Below are 17,516 nucleotides of genomic sequence, written 5' to 3' on the forward strand. Positions count from 1 at the left end.
ATCGGGATCCACACTAGCATCCAAGTTTGGCTTGGCGTTCCTGGTAAAACCCAGTTGGCTCACCCCGCCCAAAGGCACGACATGTTTTAATGCTCTGATAAAATCCTGTCGAAATCAGGATTCGAATGACAAATTTTAATTAAATTTATGTTTAAATATTAATAATTGTATAATCAAGAAACATATAAACCCAAAATTTAAATTTAACAAAATGATTTGTTTCATATCATATGAATGGAAAATGACAAATACATACTAACCTTAAAACCATGTTCAAATAACAATAATTTTTTTTAAAAAAATGCATGTAGTTTTATTTTATGGAATATAAACTATAATAGACATTTTAATTATATACTACCCAACAGGTAACACTAACATAACCTCAAATCATTGTATATATATATATAAATAAAATTACCAAATTAATATAATATTGAAATGATTTAAATAACTGATGAAAACAATATTCCAGGTTTTCATATCCTAAATGATTTTTGGAAAGCGAAAATAGTGGAAATGGATGGAAATAGATTTTTTTTTGTTTAAAAATTTGAATGTTTTTAATTAAGTAATTTGTCATATAATGCATATTAAATTAAATATATTTGAATGTATAAAAAAAGTATAAATCAAGTTATAAAATATATGTTTATGGAGCATTTTTGTCTGAGTTATAAAAGAAAATATTGAAAACTAAATATTGATATATTTGTTGCTAACCTTTTATACAGTAAATCGTTATTCATATGGATTAAAATTACAATATTCAACTTCAATGATTTAATGCTAAACACCAAGATATATATAAATGTATTCTATATGTTTGCAATATTTATATAAAACGGTCTGAGATAATAAAGAAAATACACATTTTTCGGAGTTCAAATACATATGAGAAAATTTTAAATCCAAATTTGAAACCAATCTTATATAAAAAATTATGCACCGTTGCTCAAATAGTTTTTCAATAGTATTTCAAACAAGTTATAGTTTACCTTATTTTAAAATTTTATTCTAATAGGTCTGCAACTTCATTTTTGATATTTTGTTATTTTCTTATCTTCCACCATTAATGTTAATGAATGAATCGAATATGATTTATATTTAATAAAAATAAACTTTAATTCATATATTGAAATGACTTAAAATATAAAGATCAATATTGAAACATTGAAAAAAGATGAAGAGAGCTATGAGAGTGACAAGTGACAAAAATGGGTACTCATTTATTAGAATAGATAGATTGTTACTTTATGTTAGCATAAGTTATTAAGTTCGATATTGTACATGTTTTAACATATTCATTTGTTTTTTTGTATAAACCCATTACAATTTAATTTAGTTTAACTCTTTAAGCAAACAAATTGTTGTTTATAATTATTTTAACTCGTTTTAGCTTAATTATGTTCGTTCATTACCATTCACTTATGTTTGTTCGTGACATTTCATTTATACTATTAACGAACGAACATATAAGGAACACAAACATATTCAATTTCTCAATAAAAGAACACGAATAATATGTATACAAAATTTGAAGAAAACAGATAAAAAAATATAGATAGTTTATACAAAGTCATGTTATACACTAAAATATTATTACATACTACGTATACTTTTTTTGAACATCAATTTTTTTTTCACATAAAATTCTCTTATAACCTTGTATTTACAAGTATTTGAATTCATCATCTAATTTTTAAAGAGCAAACATAATACCACTAGACCATTAGGTCATGTGTCATATGTGCTACATATTTTTTAGCGGTGAATTACCATGCTATATAATTAATAATTTTTTAAAAGTATTAGATCAAATCGGTGATATTCAGTAAATGTGTTCAATTAATTTCCTCCTACCACTTGAACAGAGAGAAATATAAACATAAATGCTTGGGTTCACACTAATTTTTATTTTAAATGCATATAAATAATAAATTAATAAGCAGCCATTTTATATTAACTACCTTGATGGTTGTATTATATACATTAGCATCATACTAAAACCATCCGTAGTCCACGAATTTTTGCGGCGTTATGGGCAAAACCGCCCGGGGCACCCCCCCTCCGGTATTATGGCTTATTTTTTTGGGCGTTTTCTATAAAACGCGGGTGGAAGGCAAAAAAAATAATAATAAAATAATGGAGTTTGAGGCATTGTGAGGCATTATTTATAGAGGCTTTATGACTACACCATATTTTTGTATAAAACCATAACTCTGACTGGGCGCCACGTGTCACATAATGTCTGGATGTGAGACTTTATGACTACTTATGGTCTAAGACGGCAAGCAAATGCAAAGGTAAACGAAGACAAACAGTTTTTTTTGGTTACGAGCGAAGTTAGAGTATTCACGTCACACAATCTATATTTTTCGTTGCATCAAAATTTTAGAGAAACAATAAACTTCTATTTTCTATGCTAAATCACGAACTCTATCTTCATTTCTATTTCCTCATTCCCCAAATTTTATTGAAACCTAAATTAAACTTAAATTTCCGGTTTCAATATTCACCTCATAAAGTTGTTTATTAAAGTTGTAACGAGTTGAAGAAAAGAAAAATAAAGTAGAATAAATAATCTATACGGGAACAAGACGTATAGAGTTGAGTTAGAATAAGTTCTTGGTATAGTAAATGACCCTACAGATTATTATTTAAAGCACAAAAGGCAAAGACATTTTATTTATTCTTTGAACCAAACTTAAAAACCTATTTATTATCACTACCAACCAACTTCAATTCAAAAATCTCAAAGACACCCCCATTCATCACCACTCACTCTTATCTTCTCTTTTATCTTACATACATATATTGGAAGCTTGTTATTTTTATTACAGTAACAAACCGTGCGTCTCCATTCCCGCGGAAGCTATTCTGCTACACATTTCCTGAAACATTTTGGTACAACAATTTTCTTTAAAAAAGTATTATGTTATTTAAGGGGTGTCTGGAATTGCTTATTTTACCCTCCTTATGATTTATAGCCTTTTCTAAAAACTCATAAGACGTTTAGCAAAGTTGAAAATTGTGAGAAAAATAAGTCATATATTACACTTTTGTAACTTATAACTTATGACAATAACATAAGTTACAAGGAGGTTGGAATAAGGAATTCCAAGCACACCCTTAACAACTTTCATTAATTTCATAAACATTAATTAACGCAATGAAACAAGAAAACAAAAAATAAACAAATATACTAAAATATCTTTATTGTATTTTACCAGAGCATTAAAACATGTCGTGTCTTCGGACAGGGTGAGCCAACTGGGTTTTACCAGGATCGTCAAGCCAAACTCGGATGCCAGCGTGGATCCCGATCTTGTCAACATAGTTGGCCTGAGGGGGGGTGGCGGGACGCGGCGTGTTCACGCAGTGAAATAACTTAACTGTGAAAGTCACATATCGAAAAAAATAAAATATCTTTATTAATATCTAATTTGTCAGTCAAAGTCTTTGACTGGTCCATTTTCATGTCTTTATTCACTGCCCTCTTCAGTCTTTATTACATGTCCTCTATTTATAATTAGTGCTCGTCCTGTTTCACAGCCCATATCAGTCTCTAGGAGTAGGCATGTTTAAAACGGTTTGGGACTAGGAACCGGAACCGGTTCCTAACCGGTTCCTATATTCAAAACCCCCTTTTAAACCGGTTCCAGGCTCGAACCGGTTAGGGAACCGAACCGGTTCTCCCACCCTCGGACCCCTAACCTATCTAACCGGTTCTTACCGGTTCCTAACCCGGTTCCTGTACCGTAACCGGTTCCAACCGGTTACAGTGTAAAATTTTTTTTTTTTTTCGTTTTTCGTTTGCGATTTGGATTCTAAACTACGATTCGTATTTGTATAACATGAAAAATAAAAAAAACAATTAACATAAAGAGTTCGAAAGCAATGGTGCGTTTCATCATTTCCCACGATGACGGGTCTACCCAATGAGCGGTGACACAAAGATAAGATTCGGGTAGACCATGTGGAGCCGACCAAACATCACTAGTTAAGTTTATTCCCGTATTTATATTTTCAAAATATGCAATTAGTACCTCTTTGGCCTTCTTCCACAATTTTAAACAATAACGTTTAAGAGTATGACGACTTACGTGAGTGTATTGTGGTTGAAGCGTATCTCGAATCATGGCGGTTAAGCGAGGGTTGTCGAAGTGGCTAAACGGCAAAGCTTCTTGAATCACAAACTTCGCCATACGATCTTGAACTCGATCAATTTGGTATGTAAATATTCCGCCTTCACTATCCATTTGCGTTTGTTGCGAATCGACGTTCTTTTTCAACGCCTTGCAATACGGTTTTTCGATGTGTTTCTTCAAATTTGAATTCGAAAGTGGGTTTAAATAAATCCCACAAAACGTGCACCGAGCCTTCAATGAATGGTCACTCAATTCAACCAAATCCCAATTGCACCAAATCTCTTGATTACGATTATGAGGTACAATACGAACGAAACTTGGTTCGGCGTTGAAACCTTGACCAACCGATGATTGTGAGGCAGCCATAACAACAAATATGAATATAGAAGAAGAGAAAACAAGAGATTAGAGAACTCAAAACGTTGTAATAGCGTTTTTTTGTATTTTTTTGCGTTCGGGTTTGCGTTTTGAGTGTTGTGATGAACCCATGACACCAATACCTATTTATACTAGTACTGGGTTGCTTGGGGGAGCCAAAAAAACGGCTATTTTTGACCCCAACGGTCAAAAAACAGCCAAAAAAACGATTTCCAACGGCTATATTCGATCCAACGGCTAGAAGCGGTTAGGAACCGGTTCCGGATGGTTCGGTTCCAGAACCGGTTCCGGTTCCTACCCGCCCCCACTCAGAAATGCAAGAACCGGTCACGGATCATCGGGTTGAACCAGATAGGGTCCGGTTCCTACAAAAAACGGGTAGGAACCGGTTCGGGTCCGGTTCGAGTCCACCGGTTCGATTCCAGAAACCGGTTTCGTTGAACATCTCTATCTAGGAGTTCTATATCTAATATTCACTCTTCATCTTTCTTTTCCTCATCTTCTATTCCACTCTGACTTTGGCCGGATTGCCGGAACATTTTTGTAAGATAGTATTTTGTAAAAGGTATTATGTTACTTAAATTCATAAATTTGATTTCTAGTTACTTTGTAGGTTTATTTAGCTAACAAGAATGAGGTTCACTACGATCTGTGTTGCATTTAAAATCATATGACGTTTTTCTAAGCTTTAAAAGGTGAGTATTAATGTAAACTTATTAATCAGTAATTCTGTGTTGCAAATCATATGATGTTTTTTTTTAACTTTTTCATTTTTTTCCCTATTATTGTTGTTAATAGATCAAACTTTAGATTTATCGAAAGTGGTGCTATTAAATTTAGTCAGGATGATTATTTACGGAAAAATTTTCAAAAAAGACCATTTGAAGAGAGAAAAAAAATGGCCCCTAAACCTCCATTATTCCATAATGTCCCAAGAAATATGGACCGGGACGTAACTTTGGGAAGAGTAAGATTCCTCCTCAAATTAAAAACTGACAAGTGTAAAGTTTTTGACAAGGCCTAACAAAAACGTGTAAAGTTGAGGGAGGCGGCCAAATTTTCCCCTTAAATGTTCAGCTCAAAAGCAGTCTTCCCAGACTGTTTTCTTTTGTTTTCTACCTGCTCTGTCCAAATTCCAAAGTTTGATAATTGTGTCTTGAAAACGTCTTCCAGGACGCATTTTAGAGGAATTTGGTTGAGGACACGAGTATCACCTCTTTTGATTATATAAGTTTTTGTCATCTTCATTTCCTTTTCTCCTAACTTCTCAAAGTTATCTTTGATTTGTTATATTCATGCATTGCATGTGTTTTTTAATAATATGGTTGTAAGTTATAAGGTTAGAGTAAGTTTAAGTCATGTGAAAAGATTATGTCATATGTTTGTTCTAAAAATTGTTTCTTAGAAGTCATTTAATTTCGTTACATGATTTGCAGGTTCTTCATGAGTTAAACAAGGCGAGTGGATGCTTTATGTATGGGACGAAACCGATGCTCCACTGCGGAATATTAATACAAAGTGAGCGTCGGTTCATCTTTCATGGTCAATCTCGCATGCTGACTTGTACATAATAACAATGTTCATCCAATATTTGTACAAAAGTTTTAATTCTGTTTTGAGAATAAATTTTGTTCTTACATGATAAAAGATGCTTATTTTATCTATATGTTGGCTTTAAATTTATTCAAAACCGTGCAGGGTCAAACTTTATGAACAATTCGATATTAATTTGACATGACTCGGGTTTAAGTAAGTTTATGTCGGTTCATAGATAAAAATAAGCATGTTCCATTAGTATATTCGAAACAATAATAAACTTTATATATTGAAAGTTATAAGAAAAAAAATATAAGTAGAATTAGTTATATTAATATAATATTAAAAAGGAAACAAACAAGAGGCTAACACGTCTTTGACGATGTTTTAGGAAGTCTAACGCATCTGTGACGATGTGTTAGGAAGTCTACCACATTTTTGACGATGTGTTTTACAAACTCGTCGTTAAAGATGTGTTAGATTTTCTAACACATCGTCAAAGATGAGTTAAAGGGAGACATTTTTGGAATTTTAAAATTAAGGGGATAAAAGTAGAATCTCTTTCCAAAGTAAGTCCATATTGAGAATTTTCCTTTTTTTTTTTCGGCTTGCAAGTAGCCTTCTTTTTTTATAAATTTGGCCTTTGAAAAAACTTATATATGGTAAAGACTTTCCAACATAAAAAAAACTTAAATTTGTCAATTTGGTTAAATAGCTTGAAGACTAGTAGTTGCAACTTTCTATCTCTATAAACCATCTCAAAAATCACTGTCTCTTACCTTCTCTACAAATTAACATTTTTGCCTTTATCTTAGCATAATCATTTTTTACATTATATTGCCAAAACATCTCACAAATGCACACCAACACCTCGCCAGCCTTGAAATTGATAAGCACTGGTTTCTGACGTATGCACATGCGAGGATTTTTAACAGGACGCGAAATGAAGATCCTTTCTATCAGGCTTTCATGAATACACTAGCGAAGGCACGCATTGTGGGTTGCCTAGAAGGCATGTTAGATGGGTTCAATCAAACAACCGGAAAGAAGCCTCTAGATAATCATGAGCTAAAAACTTCAAACGCCCGCAAAAACTTGGAAGCTGCTTTACAGAATTTGGAAAACATTGCCCCTCCACTTTTTTAGCATCCTGCCCATCTTACTGCCAATGGGACGCCGGACGATATCAATGCTATTCTCCCTTCTCCTGATGATAAATATCCCAATGAAATTGGGAATTCATAAAAGCTAACGGATGCCTCCCGATAGTGAAGTTGGTGTACGTACCTTTTGCTGTTATAGTTGCATCTTAAACATCCAGTTCACTTTTTGAAATTGAAACTGATTATTACTTTGCATTCCGATCACAAGTTGCTCCGGTTTGAACCAAAATACATGAATTAGGTTCTTTTTTTTTATAATATGAATTAACATGTGTGTTATGTAATTTGATGAGCTTCTTATTTTGTTTTATTATGTTAGAAATTTAGGTTTTTTTTAATGTATTATGTTAAAAGGAGTGATGATATACACAATGTATGTATGATTTAGTACATCATGGTAATTTGTTGGGTCGATTTGGGTTATATTTTATCTCTAAGGGTAGCACAGTTTATATTTTATTTCTAACTGGTCGAACTCGGGTGTGGTTCAATTAATGGGCAATTTCGGTTTATGCTTTTCTCTAATGGGGTGATTTGATTTATGTTTTATATCTTAATGGGTCGATTCAAGTTATGTTTTATCTCTTAACGAGTCGACTCGGGCTATGTTTTATCTCTAGCGGGTCGATCCATGTTATGTTTTATCTCTTACAGGTTGAACTCAAGTCATTTGTTTTCTCTTAACAAGTCAAACTCAGGTATCTTGAAGCAATACCAGCTGGTTTCCCGTCGCTTCCCTGCCGCAACGCATGAGCTAAAATGACCCTTTGCGTCCTTGATAATTTACTCGACATTCAACTTATTAAAAATGTCCGGTGGCCAAAACCAAAAGTAACAAAAACCAAATAATCGCTATGACTTGGAACTTTTTGGCTCGGTTGGTACGGTGAATAAACCATGCATTATAGTTGACGTATAATTTTATGACCATAAGCATGCGATTACATTTTTGGATGCTATACATAAACGAAATGTCTAACAACATTGCAAACAAGTTCAAAAGTTTTGTCCAGACAAACTCGTGCCTAATTATTCGCGAAGGGGACTCATCGGTGGCCATGCCATTGAGGGGGTTGAGTTCATTTGGAGGGCTCCTGCACGCTCGAGGGATCCACCACCTTTGGTGCATTTGAGTGAAATTGAGAAGGGTAAGGGACCGATGCTAAATGAACTAGACGAAGAAGATTTGTATGATGTAGACGATTTCAATTGTTCAAATACCAATATACTTGTCACACCCCGACTTAAACGGTTGGTACATGTTTTGTAAATTTATTAGAGTTGCGTGTTTATTTAGCGGATGACTTTAAGTTAAAAATAATAATTACAGTGAAAATTTACTCGGGAATTAAATATCATTACACAAGTACGCAATTGAGTTTTGAATAGAAATATTTCTTCACTTTTATAGAGTTAGGCCAAGTGTGTGCTTTACCGTTGGGTCTGAAGGTACAAATACCTGTTAACCGGTTTCTAGAATGCCTACAATTAAGCAAACCGGTTTTTGGTCAAACTTTCAGTTCCTAACCAGTTTTGGAGGGAAACCCAGTTCGATATTGGTCTTGTTGCACGTCTTCGAGTTCATGACGAATAAACCACTAGAGACTGCTTGGCTTGTTAGCGATAAAACGCATAAAAGAATGCCATTTCTCGACTTCACCTCGAAGACCCCACCGAGGTATGCGCCAATAAGACCACCAAAAGCCTTTGTGGCACTAGTGGTACACAGAAGTCATGGGTGATCATTGGTCCGATGCTTCGGGCGAAACATATTACCAGGGTGTGACGGGCGGTGTGTACATTAACCATTGTAACCAATTAGGTTAATAATCGAACATAAAAACAGCTTGTTTTTACTAATTAAACTAAAAAAATAAAATTAATTACTAAATGTATAATAAACTCGCTTTGTTAAAATAAAAATAAAATTAAGCAACAAACATTGTTAGAAAAAAAAACAGAACACACATATTATTTGAAGGCATATAATCATTCGTCTTTGATTAGTGTTATCGCGGTGCGGGTTCATGGAAGTAATAATCGGTTAATGGGTTAATAATTGTTTAAACAAAACCCTACTTCGGTTGGTTCTTGTTAGGGAAACTTTAAACCAGTCCCTAAGCTATGTTATTCTTCTTCCCCTAAAGCGGTCAATAACCAAACTTAATTGTGACTTTCGTTGAAACCTCTGTTTTACTTTACGTCTTACCCTTAATAATGGATTATCTTATATTCTAATATTCTTGTTCTTGTAACTTTTTATTATTATGTTTTTTTGGGAATGACTAAATGTTAACTTTATAGACAGAATTACAAATTTTGTCCTTTAAAAAAAGCCAAAAACCGGTTCGTGTCTTTTTCTAAGTTTCCTTGCAGGCGGTGTACTTTAAACTTTTTTTTTCTACACGTTATGTCCTTTACGCTAACTGGGTTAGAAAAACTCAGTTAAATGCCCTCACGTGAGACGCATGTGAGGGCATTTTTGTCTTTTTGCCTACCCTTCTTCTTCTTCTTCTTCTTCTGTATCTATTAACACACAGATCCGGTAACAATTACGGTATTCCCATGACCTCCACTCTTTATCCCCATCTCTTTCTCTCATCTCTCTCTCTCCTAGCCACCATGACCTCCACCTGCCACCGTTACTAACACCACCACCATCAGGGCAGCCACAAAACCGGTGTATACTAACATGGTTTGGGCATCACGAGGTTGCTTGTTTGCGACGACAGTAGAGGGTACAAGCCTTCTCGTTTCCGGCGACCAAAAGAAGCTCCCTTTGTAGCGATTGGTGGTGATTGAAGCATTAGACGATGATTAGAAGTCCAATCGGACTAGTGACCAAATGAATAAAGGGACGGTAAGTGTACCAAGACCTCGATTAGTGTTCCGCCGGAAACCCTTATTTTAGATCTTAACGGCGATGTGGTTGTTGTCCGTCGGAAACCCTAATTTCATACCTAATAAGCTATTTAGAACACTAATTTTAGATATTAAGTGCGATGGTGTTATTATGGTTGTTTGGTGGTATGGTGTGCAAGTGGCTGCTTCGATTATGTTGAATTGTTGTTGTAGGTTAATTAGGTTTTGTGGTTTTGTGGCTGCCCTGATGTTGGATCTGGAAGAGATGGGGATGAGAGAAAGAGAGATGAGAGAAAGAGATGGGGATAAAGAGTGGAATCTGGGTTTGTGTCTTCTCCGGAGATGGGTTTGTGTCTTCTCCGGCGAGTTTGACCGGAATCTGGGTTTATGGGTTCTCCGGCGGTGGCTGGTGGCGGAGCTATGGTGGCGGTGGTGATCCCTTGGCGAGTTTGACCGGAATCTGGGTTTATTTAGAGGTGTTCATATCTGAAGAAGAAGAAGAAGAAGGGTAGGCAAAAAGACAAAAATGCCCTCACATGCGTCTCACGTGAGGGCATTTAACTGAGTTTTTCTAACCCAGTTAGCGTAAAGGACATAACGTGTAGAAAAAAAAAGTTTAAAGTACACCGCCTGCAAGAAAACTTAGAAAAGGACACGAACCGGTTTTTGGCTTTTTTTAAAGGACAAAATTTGTAATTCTGTCAACTTTATATGGATTAGACCGTTGACCCTCTCTTTTTTACACTTTAATCATTTTATTACCCCGTCAAAATAGGAATAACAGTATGGTAACTTATTAAACAATTGTAATTATAAAAAGACATAAAATCATCTTAAAAAGTAAAAAAAAAAAAAACAGCCAAAAAGTTAAATGATTTTGATTGGAAATCACAATGTGAGATGAATCATCATCAACCATGTCCCATGTGTCATCACCAAATAATAATAATAATAATAATAATATAACCTTGTCAAGGACCCCAACAAGGCCTTCTTCATCCATTCACCACCACCTTCACATCACTTTCATTTCTCAACCAGTTTCTTGACTTTCTTCTCATCCAACCAAATTCATTACTTTCCATATTACATAACCAACCAATCCATCCATCACGTTGACTTGATCTGAAACCAATGGACGACATGACCACTGATCAGAGTGTGCAACCGATCGGAGTGAAGAGACCAAGAACAAAGATCGTGTGCACTCTGGGACCGGCTTCAAGATCTGTTCCGATGGTGGAGAAGCTGTTGAAGGCCGGAATGAACGTAGCGAGGTTTAACTTCTCGCATGGGTCGTATGAGTATCATCAGGAGACGCTTGATAATTTAAGGACTGCTATGGATAATACCGGTATTCTTTGTGCGGTCATGTTGGATACTAAAGTAAGTGTTGTGTTTTTTATGTTTTATTATGTTTTGTGAATGTGATGTAGGTTTAGATGTGTTTAGTTGTGAGTTTGATTTGGATTAGTGTTTGATCTAGGCTCCGGTTTTGTTGGCCGGATGTGTAAATATATGGTTAAAGATCGGGCGAAATGATTAAGTTAATGACGTTTATGGTCCGGTTTAACTATTTGTCAATTTGGGTTATTTGGTTTGGGGGGGGGGGGGTAGAACTCGCTAGGCATTAGTCCGGATGTTGGTAATGACTAGCAATTGATTGAGATTAATCAAGAATAATCGGATTGGAAATTTCTATGTAATATTTCAAAAGTTTATATATAATTTTCAAATGAAGTATAATTGTTCAACTACTTAAAACATTTTGACAGTGTTGTAGAATTTGCCAAGCGTTAGTCAAGTAGTAGGATTTGACCAACAATTGGTAGGGGATTAATCAAGATTAAAATGATTGGAATTTTGTGTTCAATTTTTCAAATTTATAGATATAAAAATACAAAATGTTAGATATAATTTTAAACAATATTTTATAGATTTTGACAGAAAATACACCAATTTTGACCAGAATTTTACTAATTTTGATCTAAAGTTTACCAATTTTGACTGGTTTGAATCATTTTTTACTGTATTTTTTTACCAATTTTGACCGGTACCAATTTGGTGAAAACAAGTCAGTAGCCCTTCGATTTCCTATTAATCAAATCTTAGTCATGATTTTTACAACGTTGGTTAGAAATTTTGAAGCATCTATATAAAGTTTAAACCAAATTGGTTATTAAACTTTTATTATTATAATATTAAAGCCATTGGTAAGAAAAGACACAATGATAGATGAATAAATTAATACAATTTTATATTAGGTATATTCTTTAGATCTTGTATTCTAATAGATCTAAATGTCATATTTTAGTACACAAGAAATAAAATAATTTTCATTGTATAGTTTTTTATTCCATCTTTATGGCAAACCATGTGTCCAAAAATGAGGAACCTTAATAATTGAATTATAGGTTTTGTAACTTTTAAGCAATGTTTTGAAGTTTGAACACTTGGATTATTCTGGTTCTAGTTTTATAAAAAGTGTAGTAAGAAGTTTCAAGGTTGACACTTGTATGGTGTCAAATTTTTTTATTAATAAAAAGTTGTATACGTTTAGAAACATAAAAAAGAGGTGTGGTTTCACACCTGTGTCAAGTTAAAACTTAAAAGTTTAGGAAAGTAATCATATTATACAGATGTACAAAATTGGTATCTAACACCTATTATATAATTAGGTGGGTCACTTTGATATAATATCATTTACTTAATTCCTCGTATCTTTTATAAATGATTCTCCATAGTCCATACACATGTGACATGACTAGAAAACTATTATAATAGAAAGCTTAATTATTATAGGTTATTTGACTTATTTCTTTATGAATTATGACCATATTTCATTCCCTTCTATTTATGGGTGTAAAAGAGTCAGGCTACTAGAGATTGGTTTGATAAAAATCACGAAAAGAGTGGAGTGTTATCGAGCTAGAGCCTTAAATAAAACCCGTTTAGTTATCGAACCCATGCTTGAGCCTTATAAGGAAAGATCGTTTAAGCTCGTCAAGCCATAACAAGCTAGCCTTGTGTATTTAAGTTCTAACTTTTTTAGATTTCTATTTCTATGTATTAATTTCACACTACAAAGCCGAGCTCGAGCTGAACTTTAGCTTATTTATGATACTACATTACTACCTGAGCTCGAGCCTAGCTTACCTCGCTTAAGGTTCTTCTCAAAATATATAAAAATTTTAAAATAATACAGACTAATTAATAAACAATAAACGAGCCAATCCCAAGCTTGAAAAAACGACTCACAAGCCAAGCACGAGCTTTAGAATAAAGAGCTTGAAACAAGACAAACTTAAGCCAAACGAGCCGAGCTCGAGCTCGGCCCGTTTGCACCCCTACAGTCCTATTTACTCTACATTATGATTTATATAAAACCGAACTGACCAAGATGCAAAACCTATAACACTGTTACAGAACTGGGCATTAAGTCATTAACCCATTAACCGAAACCAAATAGTTTCTTAAACTAGACACTAGACAACCAAAATGCCAGTTAGACTAAAACCGACTCATGCACACCCCCTTAAATGCATCAAGATTTTTAAACCCTTTCGTAATTTTAACTTCTAACGTATTATTTACTAATCTTCTGGTAATCTCATCAGGGTCCAGAGATCAGAACAGGTTTTCTGAAAGATGGAAAGCCCATTCAACTAAAACAAGGTCAAGAAATCACCATCTCAACCGATTACGACATTAAAGGCGACGAAACCATGATCTGCATGAGCTACAAAAAGTTAGCCTACGACGTAAAACCAGGGAGTGTGATATTGTGTGCAGATGGAACTATTTCATTTACTGTCCTTGCTTGTGACACTGAGAACGGTTTGGTTCGTTGTCGGTGTGAGAACACTGCAGTTCTTGGTGAAAGAAAGAATGTTAATCTTCCGGGAGTTATCGTTGACTTACCGACTTTGACTGAGAAAGATAAAGAAGATATACTTACTTGGGGAGTTCCGAATAAGATTGATATGATTGCTTTGTCGTTTGTTCGCAAAGGTTCGGATTTGGTTGAGGTTCGGAAGTTGTTGGGCGAGCACGCCAAAAGCATTCTTCTTATGTCAAAGGAATGCTCTTGTTATTTAGAAATTTTTTTACATCATTTTCTAGAGGCACTTATTGCGTCTATTGGTGTAAACAAGTCGAGTCGAACTTCAGCTCGTCACGTTTTGAGCTATACTTACAATGCTAAAGCTTGGTTCGTTTATTAATTATTAATTATTTGATAATTTATTTATATACATTATAATTATAATTATGTTATGCATATTTATTTATAATTGAACAGTTCTTGGAGTACTAATGAAAGTACTAATGAAAGCAACAAAGCAAACATAGCGCTTGCATTTTGGTCATTTTACATCTAAAGTACTAATGAAAGCAAACATAGCTAGTCCCTTAGTCATGTTTTTGAGTAAACTATATGGTTAGTCCCTTATGTCTAAATGACCAAAATGCCCCTATATTAACCGGTAGGCATGTAAACAAACCGACGGTCATGAATTGTTTGTGAATTGTTCAGCAGGAAGTTCGTTTACTTAATAATGAATGAACACAAAAAAAAATTTTGTTTAGTTAAATGAAGGAACATGAACATACACTTTGTTCATGATATGTTCGTGAAGGACGTTTATGTTCGTCCATTTATGTTTGTTTAATTTTTAGTAAATGCATAAGTAGTTCTATGTCTAAAATATAAACATAAATACTTATGTTTGGATAAGTTGTGGTGCATTAGACTTGTTCATTTGTGTTACTTGTTGCTAATTTATGTTCGTTTATGTTTAGTCAAATATGTTCATTCAAGTTTGTTTGTATATATATGTTTACATTCATGAACTGTTTGTTTAGTTTTAAATGAACAAACATGAACGAACACGAACATGCCCACTTTCTTAATGAACGAACATGAACAAAAGAATTTGTTTAATTATGTGTTTGTGTTCGGTTAAAGTTAAACGGACGATCACACGCATGTCCCTGTTCGTATTCGTTCGGTTCGTTTACATTCCTACTAACTCATCAACTTAACACTGCTAAACTAAGGGACCATTCATAAAAGCCAATAACACTACTGGGGACCAACGTTATAATTTAAGTTTAAAGACTAAATCCATAATTTGACCCTAACACAGTGCCATCCATGTAATTTACTCTTATGGATCGGCCCGTTTACACCTTTAGATTTTCACCCAGATAAACGGGTTTGAAAAACGTTTAAACGAAGTTTGACTGTCAAAACATGTCGGGTTGAGTCAAATTTTTTTGTTCGCGGGTTAAAATAGGTTTGGGTCAAAAGAAAATAATTTGTTTTGTGTCAAAAACACATTGATTCATTACATTTTTCATTAATTATTAATTTTACACACTGAACTATTATACATAAAATTGTGACCATCTTTGGTAGGTTGAGAATCAAGAAGGGGTAGCAAACTTTGATGAAATCCTAGCCAACTCCGACGCCTTCATGGTTGCGCGTGGTGACCTTGGAATGGAGATTCCGATCGAGAAGATATTCCTGGCCCAAAAGGTCATGATCTACAAATGCAACATACAAGGAAAGCCCGTTGTAACCGCCACACAAATGCTTGAGTCCATGATCAAATCCCCAAGACCAACTCGAGCCGAAGCCACAGACGTCGCCAACGCAGTTTTAGACGGCACAGACTGCGTCATGCTCAGCGGTGAAACCGCTGCTGGTGCCTACCCAGAGCTAGCAGTCCTAACCATGGCCCGAATCTGCATTGAAGCCGAAAACACAATCAATTACTCAGACGTTTTCAAAAGAATCGCTGCAAATGCACCCATACCTATGAGCCCACTCGAGAGCTTAGCCTCGGCTGCAGTTCGGACCGCCAACTCGTCTAAAGCAACTTTCATTTTGGTTCTGACCAGAGGCGGAAGCACCGCTAAACTAGTGGCTAAGTACAGGCCCGGCATGCCTATATTATCTGTAGTGGTTCCCGAAATCAAAACCGACTCTTTTGACTGGTCGTGCAGTGACGAGACGCCAGCTAGGCACAGTCTTATTTTCAGAGGTTTGGTCCCGGTTTTATCTGCAGGGTCCGCTAAAGCGTCTCATGCTGAGTCAACCGAGGAGGTTTTGGAATTCGCATTGCAGCATGCTAAAGTTAAGGGACTCTGCAAGAATGGTGATGCTGTTGTGGTTCTGCATCGTGTTGGGACCGCGTCTATTATCAAGATAGTTAACGTTAAGTGAAAATGCGAGTGGTCTCGTGGTTATTTACAATTTGTTTCCTGTAACGCCCGTTTGTTGGCATGTATTAATATCAGTAGACTACTGTCAGTGGTTCCGCCATTGATGAAAACTGAACTGCCCATGTTTTTATGGGAGATTTTATATATTCTGGCATATAAAATTACAGTCGCCAAGATTTAGCTGACTGTTTCAATCCAATGTGTTTGGTAAATTATGTATACAACGAAGGGTTTGCATCTCGCTGTCTACTTGTAACATATCGAAAGGAGAATGTAATTTTTACAGGCGACATGACAAGGCTTGATGGACGTTATTTGGTTAAATAAAATTATCACTCTAATTCGCTCAATGACTTTCGGTTATATATGCAAGGCATAACCGCTCGAGCAACCCCAAAATTCACTCAAAAATGAATTACCACAAGTCTTTATTCTGTCCCTTAACATTCGGCTATATGCCAAGGCATGGCCGATAGAGCTACTCCAAAATTAGCTCTAAAGTTCGGCTATAGGTCTGGTCAGTATCAGGTTGAGCTACTACACTAATTTGCCCCTTGAATGCACAACACTTGGAACTTATTATTGTGTACCAACTTGTAACATATAATGATGTCTAGTGCTTATGTTTCAGTCATGCATTACTCATTGACATACTTACCAGACCAAGATAATCTGAACAAGACTAACAAAACTAAACATTGGCATATATACCAGATCAAGGCCATTCGAGGTATTGTACTGATAAGTAGGTTGCTTAACATTTTTGTGTAATGTAGACTCATAAGACGCTAGCGAAATATTTTGGATAGAATTAGAACTTATTCAACTAAAAACTTCAAATGTTTGATTGATAACTTTACGAATGAGATTGGAATGTGAAAAAACCTTTTAAGACAAAATTACCCCATTATATCTGATGCAAACCCAGTTAAGGGTTACCCTCACAAAAGGAATTAGGTCAGACCCGAAACATCCCTGGAGCAAATGCTCTTGGTTCCGGCTCTCGATTCCTGCCTAAACCCAATTCGACCAAAATAATTCGCAAAAGTAGTAGCAAAGCAGTTTTGTTCAATAACCATTAGCAATAGTATTAGATTTGCATTCTCATTCATTTGTTTGGAATTTGGATGTAATTTTTATCTTAATCGTTACTGTGTACGTTGGTGAATCGCACTTCTCGAATGGGCCCTTTCAA

The 17,516-nt window shown here is 35.0% G+C and overlaps 1 protein-coding gene across 1 annotated transcript; it reads left to right on the forward strand.

Moving 5' to 3' along the window:
* Window positions 1–11,163: 11,163 nt before the first annotated feature.
* Window positions 11,164–16,520, forward strand: LOC143543556 (pyruvate kinase, cytosolic isozyme-like). Its single transcript, XM_077035853.1, has 3 exons — window positions 11,164–11,476; window positions 13,708–14,167; window positions 15,508–16,520. Exons 1-3 carry the CDS (start codon window positions 11,225–11,227, stop codon window positions 16,320–16,322), a joined length of 1,527 nt encoding a protein of 508 aa, XP_076891968.1. The 5' UTR covers window positions 11,164–11,224; the 3' UTR covers window positions 16,323–16,520.
* Window positions 16,521–17,516: the final 996 nt, after the last annotated feature.

Source organism: Bidens hawaiensis, unplaced genomic scaffold (assembly GCF_021521415.1).
Source record: "Bidens hawaiensis isolate Kalapana, Puna unplaced genomic scaffold, B.hawaiensis_p1.1 tig00013186_1, whole genome shotgun sequence".
Lineage (NCBI taxonomy): Eukaryota > Viridiplantae > Streptophyta > Magnoliopsida > Asterales > Asteraceae > Bidens > Bidens hawaiensis.